The 14,924-nt window shown below is 49.7% G+C and overlaps 4 protein-coding genes across 4 annotated transcripts; 3 read left to right on the top strand and 1 right to left on the bottom strand.

Moving 5' to 3' along the window:
• Positions 1–69: 69 nt before the first annotated feature.
• VTN77DRAFT_6050 (uncharacterized protein) lies at positions 70–2,867 on the bottom strand (the record flags this gene model as incomplete). Its single annotated transcript, XM_069422286.1, has 2 exons — positions 70–1,370; positions 1,433–2,867. The coding sequence occupies 2 exons, from the start codon at positions 2,865–2,867 to the stop codon at positions 70–72; spliced, it is 2,736 nt and encodes a 911-aa protein (XP_069276452.1).
• An 849-nt stretch (positions 2,868–3,716) lies between these two features.
• On the top strand, positions 3,717–5,165 carry VTN77DRAFT_6049 (uncharacterized protein; the record flags this gene model as incomplete). Its single annotated transcript, XM_069422284.1, has 4 exons — positions 3,717–3,957; positions 4,026–4,323; positions 4,389–5,087; positions 5,150–5,165. 4 exons carry the CDS (start codon positions 3,717–3,719, stop codon positions 5,163–5,165), a joined length of 1,254 nt encoding a protein of 417 aa, XP_069276451.1.
• A 3,095-nt stretch (positions 5,166–8,260) lies between these two features.
• VTN77DRAFT_6048 (uncharacterized protein) lies at positions 8,261–8,749 on the top strand (the record flags this gene model as incomplete). Its single annotated transcript, XM_069422283.1, has 2 exons — positions 8,261–8,523; positions 8,617–8,749. 2 exons carry the CDS (start codon positions 8,261–8,263, stop codon positions 8,747–8,749), a joined length of 396 nt encoding a protein of 131 aa, XP_069276450.1.
• A 2,787-nt stretch (positions 8,750–11,536) lies between these two features.
• VTN77DRAFT_6047 (uncharacterized protein) lies at positions 11,537–12,588 on the top strand (the record flags this gene model as incomplete). The annotated part of the gene is made up of 3 exons (XM_069422282.1): positions 11,537–11,714; positions 11,773–12,368; positions 12,463–12,588. 3 exons carry the CDS (start codon positions 11,537–11,539, stop codon positions 12,586–12,588), a joined length of 900 nt encoding a protein of 299 aa, XP_069276449.1.
• Positions 12,589–14,924: the final 2,336 nt, after the last annotated feature.

Below are 14,924 nucleotides of genomic sequence, written 5' to 3'. Positions count from 1 at the left end.
AGATTAACGACGTTTATAACGACGAACATGTACAATGTAAATATGAATCACGCCCCAGCAACGGCCTGGCTACAATAAGCTTTCATATTTATCCAGGCCTTGTTTCTGCTGCCCTGAGGCCTGCGCTTGTGTTCCATTTTGGAACGACGCTGAGGTTCCGCTTCCGCCCCATGGATTCGATACTGGTTGCATGGAGAGAAACTGAGATTGCTGGTAATTGCTTGACGGAGGTGGTGGAATCGTGAATGCAGAATAATTTGGGGTTTGACTTTGTTGTTGTGTCGTCTGGCCAAAAGAAGGAGTGGCCGAAGTTTGCATGCTTCCCAGAGTCGCCAACGAAGGAGCCGACGTAGTGCTTGTCGTGCTTGGTGGAGGACTGATTGTGGTAGACTGATTCCAAGACGGAGTCGATGGTTGCGGTTGCAGAGCAGGAAACGACTGCCCCATCGATGATCTCTGGCGGTTTGGTTCAAGAGATGGAAAGGAGCTCAGATTCAAGTCAGGAGTAATCGAGCGAGAGGTTTGACCGGTGGCCTGAGAAGAGAGGCCATTCGATTTGTTGGCCGGAGTTGAAGACCAGGAGAAGGTCGGCGATGTGACCTGGTTCGATGGTTTCGCCGTCGGCTCCGAGCTCCAGCTGTCCCAAAGATTGTCGCTTTTGGTATCAGATGTCCCATGGCCAAGAACAAGGCGTTCGAAATCGCTTCTTGTGCCCTCGACATCAGACGCTCCAACGTTGTTCGCTCCAAGAGCACCTCCGACGCTGTTGCGAGAGCCGGCAGCTTCATCTCGAGATGACAGTTCCTGCAGCTTCTTGGTGTGCTCCCGCTCAACTTTCGCCGATAGAGACTTGATCAGCGCCATGTACTCTTCAAATTGCTGAAGATTCAACAGCGGCCCTAGACTGAAGGTCCACAGGATGGGGAGCACCTCGAGAGCCAGAAACTCAGTGTCGACAATCTTGCCAACTTCACGGAACACATTCAAAGCAGCCATCATTACGGCCGGCTCTTTCGTCCGAATTGCCTTTAATAGAGGGACGAGTTTCTCCTGCACCGTGTACTTATCCAAAATTGAACTCGTAGGTGTCTTGCTGGTCTTTTTGTCCTGGACTACGCCAGACAGGTCATCTTCAGGCTCCGTCGCATTGCCTACAGAACCGCCACATAAGACAACAAACGCTTCCAGGCCTCGAATTTTGATAGCAAGACTGTTTGTTCGGCTAAATGTGGATGCGATCGGAGGGAAGACTTCATTTTTCACGGTGCTGAAATCAAGAACGGGAAGCATCACTGGCAAGCATTTCATAGCCGCATCCACCAAGCTGTGGGTCGAAGAGTCCATGCCCAGCTGAATGATGGGCAAAATATCTATGTCCTAAGTTAGAGTGAAGTTCTGAGTGACTTGGCTCACGGTTCGGGTTGTTACGAACCTTCTTTGAACTCTTTTCCCGAACAATTCTCTGCCATGACACTCACGTTTTCAAGAACGACCATAAGGCCAGCTTCCTTATTCGTGTCACGTTCCTGCGTAGTTCCCTTGGCTCCGCTAGTCAGGAAAATCTCCTTCAATTTTGGAATGATCTTTTCCGGAAATATTCGGCGTCCATTCGGAAGTCTCTTCAAAATCTTAAAAACGTTCTGCAGAATGAGTGACAGAAGCTCGCGATCCTTCATCTCCTCCAGCAAGACTCCCAGGACCTTCCTCTCCAGAACCGACACGGGGAACTCGGGCAAGACTCGTTGTAGTCCCCGCATGAACTGAGATTTTTCATTCGGTGTTTTCGCTGGCAATGATTCTAAGAAACGGATGGTCGAGACCAAAATGTTATCAAAGTATGGTGATTGTTGGAACTCTCGGGCACTAAGCCGTTGAGCGGGGCGCCTAGTAATGAGCCGGGGCAGGACATGGGATAAAAGGTCTTTTGGAATGGGCCTCTTGCAGAGAAAATCGTTACTCTGGGAGGGAGTCGTGGAGGGCGAGCTGAGCAGCTTTTTGTAGGTGGAGATGTTCGAGTGAGTCTGAAGGGGAGAAACGTGCGGAGAGTTATAAATAGCAACGATGATCAGTCCCAGCGAAAATAAGTCCGCAGCGGTGGTCACATTTGAATCAAAGACAAAGTCCGGCGATGTATAATCGAGATTCAACTGGACCGATTGGGGAAGTCGAGCATCTTGGTACAAGACCTCAGAGAGAGCCAGCGGAGGAAGCGTGGACTGAGTCCCTGAAGAATTGTCCGGAGGACCAGCAAAGGCCAGACCCGAAATCTTCCAGTCGGATTTGGCATTGATATAGATCGCTCCCGGGTTCAGATTGCCATGAACCAGACCGGCCGATTCATGCAGGAATTCCAGCCCCTTTGCGACCTGAAGCAACCCTTTTTGAATCTCAAGCTCATCGATCTCGACTTCTCGCCGTCTCCGGGTGCCATCCGGAGCTTCTACCATGAAGCGGCTAGATCTCGAGCCGCCTTCCTGCGCATCTTTCTCGTGCAAAAGACCTGCCAGAGACGCAGTGATGGGCTCTGTGGCAAACATCAGGCCACCGTTGCGGGTCTCCTCGACGGGCTCCAGGACCTGGAGGATTGACGGGTGCCTGAGACGCGTGAGATTGCTGGCTTCTCGCTTGAGGCGCTCCACCACCTCATCATGCAATTTCTTCATTGATGAGCTGGAACGGCTACCAAAACCCCCTGAGCGAGGTTCCAAAGACTTCCGGTCGAAGATGAAGATGGAGGCAGGACTGCCGGTTGACTTTTTCTTGCCATCATATATCTTCCACGGACCTGAGATGAGGACGGGTTCTGGGGATATTTGATAATGAGATGAGATGTTGGAGCTAAAGGACTTGAGTGCGGACGCAAACATAATGAATGACGAGTCTCGAGAAGGACTCTAATCAGTTGGGAGAAAACGGTAGCTTTTTCTCTTTCTTGTCTTCTTTTTCCTTTGTCTTTTTCTCACTCTCTTACGCCGCTTGTTTTGAAGTCCTTATCATCGCGAGCCAAGCTCAGCTCCCAATCATGCACGAGATGGCGTAATTTTTAATCGTAGAGCAGGAGTTGTCTTGGAGGTATGCAGCCAGAAGATGTCCCTGGTATCTCCATTCATCACTGTCTGCAGTCTGCAGCTGCCTGTCTTTGTTGTGCCTGTATCTCCTGTCTGGGAAGCTAACCAGCTTGCGATGCCCAATTCTAGGCTGTCGTTCAGGATGTTATATCACGTGATGATAGCGCTCTCGGAAAAAACAACCAGCAAAATCATACAAGCTCACATCTACAACTCACTACAGGATAGATTTTTTTCTTCCCCCCTTCTTTAAGCCATTCATACCGTATATAGTACAGACGTTTTACTGTTTTGTATAATCCAAAATATACAATCCAATAGAATTCTCAGATCCCACCATGGAGGTGCCAGCAACTACCGTAGCTAACCGCACATCCGACCTCGGCCACGAATGACTGCGGAGTTCGGCCGGCAACCACTCCGGTGAGCTCGAATTTATTTGACTCCAGCGCGCCCTTTTACAAGTTCGCGACAGCCTCCAGGTCATCCCCAAGACAGGACAGTGACTCATTCACTGTTGATCGCTGTATTTTCTGTTCATTTGTGCTTGTCTGTTGGTGCCATCTATTTCCGGCTGAGACTTCAATTGCGCACTTCCATCTGTTTTTTTTTTCGACTCAGGTATAGATCAGTGAGATTGCTCCCACCATGAGGCTGTCGTGTCAATTGGCTCGCAGCACTGTCCTGCGCGCGGGCAGAACGCCCATTAGTGCATCTCTACAGAGTTCTGCAGCAAACCGGCTATGGCAGAGATCGTATAGCGTCAAGCCGGTGACAAAATCGGCAGAGTTACCCGGACTCGACCCGTCGAAGCTGACTGTTACGAAGACGACCACTCCGAAGGAGCTAATTCCTCCGGAGCAGCTGGTGTTTGGAAGAACATTTACTGGTGAGGGATTGGAGCCATGACGGGTTGGGAGGGTATGCCGCGCTGACCTCTTTGTGTGTTCCATGCAGACCATATGCTCTCCATTGAATGGACGGCCACCGACGGATGGTTGGCTCCTCGCATTATTCCGTATCAAAATCTGAGTCTCGATCCGGCCACCTGTGTCTTCCACTATGCCTTTGAGTGTTTCGAGGGTATGAAGGCGTACAAGGACAAGAATGGGAAGATCCGCCTGTTCAGGCCGAACAAGAACATGGAGCGTCTGAACAAATCTTCGTCGCGAATTGCGCTTCCTACTGTTGACGGGGAGGCCTTCACCAAATTGATTGCGGAATTTGTCAAGGTGGACAGCAGGTTTATTCCAGAGTAAGTTGGCACATACTTTTATCTGGTGGGGAAATGACGGACTGACCGATGACGTATGACTGCAGGACCCGAGGATATTCGCTATACCTGAGACCGACGATGATCGGTACCCAGAAGACGCTCGGTGTTGGCCCGCCCGGTTCTGCGCTTCTCTACGTGATTGCCAGTCCAGTGGGGCCGTACTATCCTACAGGATTTAAGGCTGTGTCGCTGGAGGCCACGAACTATGCTGTTCGAGCCTGGCCAGGTGGTGTTGGAGACCGGAAACTGGGTGCGAACTATGCTCCGTGCATCGTGCCCCAGCAGCAGGCGGCGTCTCGCGGCTTCCAGCAGAACCTGTGGCTCTTTGGGGAAGAAGAGTATATCACCGAAGTGGGGACCATGAACCTCTTCATTGCGATGGTGAACAAGGAAACGGGTCAGAAAGAGCTGATCACCGCACCTCTGGACGGCACCATCCTTGAGGGTGTGACGAGAGATTCCGTGCTGGCTCTCGCCCGGGAGAGGCTCGCCCCGGAGGGATGGGTGGTCTCGGAGCGAAAGGTCCGGATGGGCGAGGTTGCCGAGGCGGCCTCTGAGGGCCGACTGCTCGAGGTGTTTGGATCCGGAACGGCGGCGATTGTCAGTCCTGTGCGGAAGATCAGCTACAAGGGGCAGCTGGTGGACTGCGGGCTGAAGGAGAACGAGGAGGCGGGCGAGATTGCGCTGCGGATGAAGAACTGGATTGAGGCTATCCAGTATGGTGATGAGGAGCATGAATGGAGGTAAGTCATCACTCTCGACTTGATTCAAGGCTCGATTTGATTCAATTGCTAACTGATAAAAGTTACGTTGTTGAGTGAGCCTGTTTGACCTTTGGCAGTGGGCTATAATTCTATGAATTGATTTCTTGACTTTTAACATAGTCATGGTTTTGATTGTGTCGATAGCGAAATGTTCTTTTGTCATGAGGATGATTATCAGGGGGTTTTTTTTTCTGAGAGCGCTATGCTATACGGAGTACATGCTGTTGATTTCTGTTGGTATTCTGCTGGTAGGTTTTGTGACCCTCAAAAAGAAATTGATAAATAAGTAAATTGAGATCTGGATTCGAGATATCTAGTATATTTCTTTCTTCTTTAGATACTATCTCCCAAACGTCTGTCACGTACAATGACCTGGGATATACAGAAGAACTGGTATGCCATCCATTGCTTTATTGTCATTTTTCTGCGCTGCACTCTGCTACGTAGTCTACTACTAGTCTATGTGTTAGAGTCAATGATATCAATCCTGCTCCTTCAATCTCAACCCTAGGTTAGGTACCTACCTGTGTGCTTACTCCAGGAGAAGGTTCAGACTCCAGAGTAGTGTAAGTACTCAGTACTTACCGGCGTACGGTAGTCATCCCCAAATAGGTCCCTAACCTATAAGGCTACATACAAAGCTCAGGGATAGAAAATCACCTCCTTCCTAGTTTCCTCTTCCAGACTCCCACTCACGTGTATGGAGTAAGTACACGCTAGTCCAGGGAGAACAACATATTTGTCATTCCTCTAACACAACAATCCAGTAATGAATGGCCTTTGAACCGTTCAGAACTTCTTCAGCCCAGCTAGCCGGCCGGCCGGCCGGCCGAGAGACGACAAGAGAGGCAGATTCCATAAAGACACGCACGAAGAAATACCAAGTACCCAACTCGGACTAGTCCTCAATCGCCTTTTCCAGACTGGGAAGGATGCGATTGGATCCCCGTCATACTGGTTTTGGAAGTCTCGAAGGCGAAAGCGTTCGAACGTCTTTTTCAGAACTAAAAATTGCCTGGCAAGCTTACCTAACTGTGTTGTATTATGCTGTGCTGACCACTCTCAACTGTAGACCCCTTAAATCTGCATATGCATACTCCGTCCTCTTCTTCATGTCAGGGGCAGGGCTCAAGTCTGACCCAAAGAGTTGGTTGGATCTGGAGTGGGGTGCTGGTGCTGACAGGTACAGAGCATATGCATATGCTTGCTTGGTTCTGCTGACTGTATTTCCTCTACCATGTAGGGTGGGCAATGATCAACATGCATAACCAGGATCAAAAGACACACAGCACATGACAATGAACTACTGACACTCTTCAGGGGCAAGCCGGCCTTCTCTCGACCAGTCTAGCTTTGAGATGACACCCAGTGCAACGACGTCAAGAATCATTGTCCAGGATCTCAGGCCAGTGAAGAAAGGACTGATAGCTTCGTTTCAAAACTCACCAGTCAGCCTTGCTCGCAATGTCCTTTCTCATTGGCAGCGGAGATCTCTTACCAGGATTCACCAGATTTCTGCCAGGGAAGATCTGGGACCGTTGATCTCCATTAACTAACTCCCCTGATCGTCGATCAACTGACCACAGGTTTGGAGCAGCTATTTCTATGCAGGGGGTGGCCGGTCTCTGTAACACTGTCTTCTCTGGGCCCTGGTCCTGGTCACTGGTCCCTGGCAGGATGTACGGAGTAAGTCTGACAGAACGCTAGACAACGGCAGCACCTAAGCAGCTAATACCTGGGTAGTAATAGCCACGAGGCTGTCATGATTTCGGACCCCAACTTCCGCCCTTGCATGCATGGCTTTTTTTCCAGAACCATTGCACAACCCAGCTGGATGGGAACTGGGGAAGCCATAACCCTGTCTGTCTGTCTGTCTGTCTGTCTGCATTGGCCGTTGAACAGGACAGAACATGGTCAGCAAGAACATATGATTGGTGGAGAGACAAAACACATGTTCTTGTGAGAAACATATTTCAGTAGCTGCGCCGGCACGGGTGAAAGCTATGCACGTGGCATCCGTCCCATGGTAAGGGGAAGCAACTAGATATCATTGTCGATTTGTTATCTTCAACCTCAAAAGGAATCATCAATATAGAGAGTCTGTGCAAGTCTTACCACACCACAGATAGTTCTTGGAAGATGACTAGACCATAGGCCATCTGAAGTGAAGATCCCCATCAAGAAATGCCCTCCAGCTCCTGAATTCAAGAAAGGGGTTTCTATTATTCTGCCACCCATCAATCTACCCAACAAGTCTTACCTCCTATTCAAGAAGGGGTGAGAGAGCTCATTCCAATGCAATGCAAACACCGAGTAAAATTAACTCAGTAGACAAGGGGCTTTGGCTATAGTGCTTCGTTGACTTCCTAACAGAGTAGATACAACCCTACTGTTGCAGATTCGGCCAAAAGAGGTGCCATGACACCAGCTTCTTGGTGATCTGCATACAGGAGCTCCAACACCTACCAGGTACTCCGTACAGACTGTACAGTCTTGAATGAATGGATGGATGGACGAATAAAGGGATCATCCATCTGTCCATCCCACTCTACATGCTCTACTAACTACGCTCAACCTATTATGACCTGACGTGGCTTGGCTTGATATCAATGCTGATCTCAGATGAGATAGATGATCGTCAGATGTCCGTTCATAAGCATAATAAGCAAGGAGCATAAGCAAGGAGCTTCTTTCACGCCCTATGCAGAGGTAAACTTTCCTGGAAATTGGAAATTGTCTGCTGTCATGAAGGTTGGTGAGTGTTGAGTCCAGACTCCGTCCGGCTCGGATACGATGTACTCCGTATGTATGCATAAAGGATTAGGAATCAACTCTTCGCCTTATCAGGCATATATACACAGAATGCGGGCGGAGGATAATAGTTTGATGGATTGGAAATTTGTAATTATACGTTCCGCGCGTTGATTGGAGAGACGGATGTATACTTCCACACTGAACAAAAGTTTCAGCCAATAGGAGGGTGTGGTGGCCCCTTTTTCTCGGAGGATGGCCGTCAGTCTGCAATAGCGGAGGTTAAGGAAGATACGGCGTAGTTGAGGACTTAGTTTAGGTAGGCAGATGGGTAGTGAGTTCTTCACCATGAGGCCTAAGGTCTGGCGTCTGCATCTCGTCGACATTCCCTGCTCCGTAAAATGCCACCAGGGAATGGATCGAGGGTCTGGTCACCGACAACCATCCTGGATCTTTGGGTTCTGAGTGGCTGCGCAGCGGCGGAAGCGTGGCCTGCAGGCGGTGAAACTGGGACCGTGCTAAAGGGCGCAGGCCTGCCCGCAAATTGCAATCCTGCTCAGCCCTACGAGTTTACGACCGTCCGTTATGCAGACGCACCAATGGCGGGGGGCCAGGCAGTGCCAGCCCAGCCCGGCCGGTCAGGGCCCTCGGGGAAGGAACGTCCGTGAATTCGGCCGAGGTGGGATGACCGATGACGGATGACGGATGATGGATCCTGCGCGTGCGGCCGCTAGTACTAACTCTGCAACCTTGGAAGGCGCGAATGGGTGCCGTTGACCAATATCCCAAAGGGGAAAGAGCTTTGGCCAGCCGGCCGTTCTGTCTCCTATGTCAGTGTGCATGTCTGTGCGACCTCAAGAGGCCCAGTGGACCCCGTACGAGTCTGCTGAATGTGGGAGGAAAAAAAGAAAATTAAGGTTCTGCAAGCCGTGCTGGACCCCAAAAGTTGGAAAGTTGGACGGTTGCACCAGGCCGTCCCAACATGATTCCTCAAGATAATTGGCTGCCTGAGGCTGTTACCAGGAATCCGGATAGCACCGCGTGTCATTTTTTAGGGCGCTATGGGCTGGCAACCTTGTTTGATCAGCTGGAACTCCGTAAGCGACTACAGAATAAAGATCTGACTGCAGGTACCGTGAGCAGTTTTATTGACTTTTGTTATTTGTCATAAAACATATATGTACACCAGATGATGGAGTATGAAAGGGAAGAATTGGACTCGAGATTGTCCCCTTTCTAGGATTCATCTTGGACAGTGCTTTCTGGGGGATGCCGTAACGAATAGAACTTCGACTAATTTTAGATCTGCTTAGTCACAAACTACTAATGATCCCCCCATTTTCCCCCGCCAATACGCTAAAATTGTTGCAGAGAACTCCATTTCATGGCACTTGTAGAAAGTTGACACATTGCAATTCTTTTTCAGTATCCATCCAGACGCATTATTCTGGTCTAGGCTATAGAGGGCTGTGCAAGAACCGAAATGGGAAACAACGGGCAGGTACGCACTTCGTGGTAGCCAATCAGAGGTTGGATTACCTTTTTCCCCAAAAGGAAACAGCATTGTCAATAATCCAATTGAGGAATCCCTGGAACACCATTGAGACCTAGATACCCTACACAGCCACGCTGCAATGCCAGGTAGAGCAGCAAGCTGGTTAAGAAATTTCATATCCTATTAGTTACAACCTACCTAGCAATGCTCGATCGGCTCTGTCGACGCGGTCAGCATTACGTCAATATGTAGGTCACTGTCAGCCCGACGTCTGCTTGCTTCCTGCAGGAACAGACATTGATCCAGGGGTTTAATCAGCATTTAAGAAGATAGCCAACTGCTGCTTTCGAATTGCCGTCCGCAGGGCTGAAGGATTAACCGTCTGACAGCCTGACTAGACAGGTAGACTCCTGATTCAGGATTCAATTGATCCATGGGAAGGGAGGACTAGTTTGTCCACTTCCAACTCACCAACCGGGCATGATGATATCCGTTCCGGGTCTAGAGATGCTAAAACGCAGAAAACTTGTCAAACTCCATTTCTTTCCATGGTATCCTCTAGCGCAACAAATCCCGAGTAAATAAAAGAAACGATAACAAGTATACAGCATGATGTTTGCAGCTTCCTCAGCCTCGATCTCGAACGTGGTGAACGGATATCGTTTACCGTAAGTGGAGTGGCCCACCCCGATGGCAGCCGCTGATGGTCAGGGCTTAGGGCTGTTAGCTTGTTAGCTTGAAATGTCCTGAATCCTTTGGGAAACGACTGCGAAGGGACAGTACTAAAACTACTGTACTAGTACTTGCGGAGTCGGAATTCAGAAGAGATGGGCTATTTCCGGTGGTTTGTCAGCGCAGTCAAATTTAGATGTGCCTGACAAAGCATCCGCTAAGCAGGGGAGATCAGCGGGCCGCGTCCAGTAACCAACCTGTTCCTCAGCCGCCAGCTGTCTAATCATCCGATCTCGACGGAGTACGGAGCATCTTCCTTACGGACGTACCTGAAGATATCCAGCTGGCTGATCGTCCAGTACATATCGCCTGCAGAGGCTAACGCACTGGGCTCACCGACAGGTCTCCCACGCATTGGATTGAACCAGACAGATATGTGTAGATAATCGTTAGGTATGCTACCCTGTATACTCGGTACTGCGTGTACTGGTGCCGTGCTGAAGGCGGTAAGGATATTTTATGCCTGTCGCTACCCCAATCTTCTGGAAAGCATGCGGATGCGGGGGAGGGGATGCATGATGTGTCACCCAAATGGCCTCTCGCGCGAGAATCGACGCGTCATGAGACCCCGGATTCGGCACCCAGGGCTACGGATAGCAGCGGAGGGACGCACAATGATCAGTCAACAACGTGCATGACTTCGACAGCGGAAGAACTCCAAGAGATCAAACGTTTCAACCGCTTTGGGAGATCTCTGGCCAACCTTGCTAGCGGATGAGTAATCGCTCCTTCCGTGAGGTCCGTACCTAGGCAGGTAGGAACGACTAACGTAGCTTCTGTTCTAGAAGACCTCGATCGTCGTGGATGGGCAACCAGATCCGGCATGGGCTCGATGTTTCGTTCCTTCGCAATTTCCCCTTCCAATCTAACTAGCAACTAGTACGGCCCTTCAGCTAACGACGCACAGTCGCGGGCTGTGGCCATCTGGCACACGTGCACCTTTCCTAGATGGGTCCTCCTTCACTTCCAGAACGCTGTCACCCTGCAAGCCTCGCGTCTTCAAGCAGTAACTCGGTGACTGCCACTGACTGGGGCCCTGGCAGCCCCCCGGCCGCCCATGGTGTCGCCCTACAGCACGTCCCCAACATGCAAGAGCCCCTGCTCAGGGTTCTTGCGAGCACGGCCCAATGGATTTATGCCCACGCGTCAATGATGTTGCGAGGATAGGCCCTGAGCATTCCTGTCTGTGTGCTCGTGCTCGTACACTGCTGGTCATGGCCCGTGGGAAGGGTGCAAGCAGATCGCCTGCCCACCTGCTGCGGTGGTGGAAAACGCTCTGAGCTGGCCGCTAGTCTAGACGAACGCCGGGGCTGAGCAGCCTCCTCTACATATATACCTCCACTGTCCCGTCGGGAAACTCCATCCGTCTGTCCTCATCGCGACCACATTGAAGTCTTGTACCAAGAACGTTCTCTCCTCATGTTGACCGTGTTGACCAAGATACCCCACCATGCAACGTACCAATTCCTACCACCCGTACTCATCCTCAACAGGATCGAGGTACTCTTCCAGTCACGGCACCAGCAGTGCTTTCAGCGCCAATGCCAACCCCAACGAAGACTGGACCAAGATCTCTGACCTGGCGGAGCGGCGTCGCATCCAGAACCGCATCGCCCAGCGGAATTACCGTGAGTCTATACCCATGGCGACCTCGAGGAATCGATTACTAAACTGGTGCTTATACAGGCAAAAAGTTGAAGCGTCGCCTCGAGGATCTCGAGCGGAGAGCGGCATCCTCCTCCGCATCCCCAGAACAGTCCCCCGCAGAGCCGGACCGAACAAAGATGGAATTGCCAGCCAAGACACAGTCTCGCTCTTCGCGCTCTAAGCAGGCGACACCGAGCAGCTGGAGCATTGCTCAGAGCGGCGTCCTCGCAAGTGACGTCTATACTCCTAGTCCAGATGAGCGCGGGGCGATGTTCTCGCACCAGTCAAGGCGACAACTTTCTGCGTCACCACCGCCGCTCTTCTACCCTTCGTATTCCTATCACGACTCGTATGGCCACCAGACCTACCCGTCGCCTCCGCCGCCGCCGCCGCAGCACCCCGGCTACCACTCGCTGCCACCAGTACCAGCTCAGTATGGCGACCTCTCGATGCCGACTCAGTATATTGACACTTTGCCGTCGCCACTCCACCCGCTGCCGTCCTCGCCGGCAACGAAACGAGCGAATGCGTTTAGCGATGAGGATATCCTCAATCCATTCAGCATGAGCTATGCTTCCATGGCTGGGATCGACCTGACGGCGACGACAGCGTCGCAAGAAGACCCTCATTTGCAGGTAAATAATCCAACCTTCCTATCCCTCCTCCACTTGCCTACCGTCTCGTTGATGAGTTCTGACATCTTCGCAAGAGACTGACGATCGACAACAGACCCCGCCACTTACCGATTCCTATGCCTACGATCATTCCGGGTCAACGTCCCCGGCGGGATCCTTGAGCGCGTATCCGGTTACGCCGGAGCCGGTGTCACTATCGCCTCTGATATCATTTATGTAGCCGAATTCCGGTGTAGGATTTTTCATGAGTTCGATTATGGCAGGGTTATGGCAGGGTTATGGTAGTGTTATGGGCTAGGGTTGGGAGGTTTCTTTGGTTGTCTTTCTCTCCACGGCTTGACGACTTGAAGGGTCTACGGGTACATGCATAGAATGGCGTTTGATGCGAGATGTATATACATAATCATGTCTGTCTTTGGGAGGAATGGGTATGGGAATAATCTCTACGAGGATAATTTGATTTGAATTGAAAAATCATAACTATGTACAATCGAGATAATAATGAATGGATAATGAAGAATATCGATACGGTGCCATCGACCTTGTTAATCCACAGACGTTGGGGTTGATACTTTACTCCGGAGGATTCCGTTAACTCCGACTCCGGAGCATCGCCAGCGGCCAAGGGAAGTTAAAAGGAAGTTCATTAGTTAATTAGGTTGATTTGCGGTTCCTCCGGATGCACGGACAGGGGTTGTCTTCGCTTTTTCTCTCTCTCTCTCTTGTGTAGGGGCCGTAGCTGAAAGCCTGAAACAATGGCTAGATACCTAGTTACAGTTATCTAGGTACTGTACCTAAGTACCTACAGATACATAACGATTGACTTGCGGAGTATTGACTGGGGACGTGCTTGCAAACCCCCGATTATATTATATTATTAGTGATCGGCGATCATGAAGTTCTATCTATCTATCTATTTGCCTATCTAGCTGTTGTTTAGTTCGTTTCGCAGAATAGAATTCCAGTGGCTTTAAAAAAAAAGGGGGGGCATACGTACTACCCTAGGTAGGCAGGTAACTGCCTACCTAGGGTAGGTAGGTAAATAAGGATGTATCGATTCCATGGATGTACTAGTTGCCGGCCTGAATCTGCGTCGGTCTGGGGAAATCACCCAATCGCAACATTAGCCATTTTCGTTTTTGGTTCGTTTGGTTTGATTTGTCTCGACGATTCAGCTCGTATGCGTAAGGCACTCCTCCATGTGCTGCAAATAGGGTGGTAACCAACGATGTTGGATGTTATTGTTATTGTCCAGCTGTACGTACATACATCATTGCAGACCGCCACTGCTTTTGCCTTAAATTTTTTTTTGTGTGGCAGAGGGGTGGCGGCTCCAGCTGGTTTCCCATTTTCCATATTAGGTGATTACTACTCTTCAGGTGGAAGACTCTAAATTGTAGGGTCAACTGACCATGAAAAAAAATTATAGCAATATGTCATATCATGTCATGACATGCAGGATGAATAATAACCTAAGATGTACACTGTAGTAGGTAGGTAGGTAGGTAGTTTCTTAATCTTACGTACTGGCGTAATGTACGTGATTATTATTGTCGATCACTGATCTGATCATTATTTAGTAAGACCTACGGAGTCTTCCATACTTAATATTAATAATAATACTTCTCGTCTCGGCTGAGATGTGGAAGATGGAAGATGGAATATATCCCGAATCCGATCCTAGCTGAATGAAGAATCTCGTGGCAGGGTAGGTCAAGTCACACTAACCAACTCTGAATTTCAATCTGGTGCCTTTCACTGCTGCCTAGCAAGCTGAAGAACGCTTCCTGCACACCCGACCTCGCAGGAACTCCCCTTTCCAGCATAGATCAGATTATTAGTTAGGTTAGACTAATGTAGGTGAGCAGGCTGCACGTGGAAAAATGAAAAAAAGATGGGAAATGACGACATCATTCCAGTCTTAGCCTCTTGAACTAAAGGTTAGTTTTTCAGCCATGTGGCTCCAGCCTCCATGTCGGGCGTCCGCCTGAATTACTTAACAGGGTAGGGGATTTCCCTCTCCGCCCCCTCAAAAAAAGGATTGATCGTAAAACGGTTTGCCTAAGACTGCGGCTGTGAGAACTCTAATTGATTCATTTGATTGCTGGCAGTTCTTCAGAAGGCCTGACCAGGACCTACATACGTTGGTGCATACTTAGATACATATACCTATGTATGCACAGTACGCCCTGCGTATGCCGTGTATATGGCATGTATGTATGTAATCTCTGCCCAAGGCTTTAGTAAATTTGTCATCCATCCATCTAATGCACCATGCAGTATGATTCATTCACTGAATTTTATTTTTTTATCGGTAGAAAAGAACAGGCTAATATTCCTAGAATGGAAACTGTACTGTACTTGTACTGTAGAGGCGGCTGAACTTGACTCGACTGACCCATGGAACGGTGAACCTGACAACAAGTTTTTGTTAACAAGTCTCTGGGTCTGGGTCGACGTGAAGGTTGGGGTCCGAGTCAGAACCTAAGTTCACGTAAATTTTAATTTAAATTTAAATTTAAATTCAATATTAAAATTAATCACCTACCTTAGTCC

The sequence above is a fragment of the Rasamsonia byssochlamydoides genome (genome assembly GCF_041956645.1).
Source record: "Rasamsonia byssochlamydoides strain NRRL 3658 unplaced genomic scaffold VTN77scaffold_45, whole genome shotgun sequence".
Taxonomy (NCBI): Eukaryota; Fungi; Ascomycota; class Eurotiomycetes; order Eurotiales; family Trichocomaceae; genus Rasamsonia; species Rasamsonia byssochlamydoides.
This window is presented reverse-complemented; position numbering and strand designations above follow the sequence as displayed.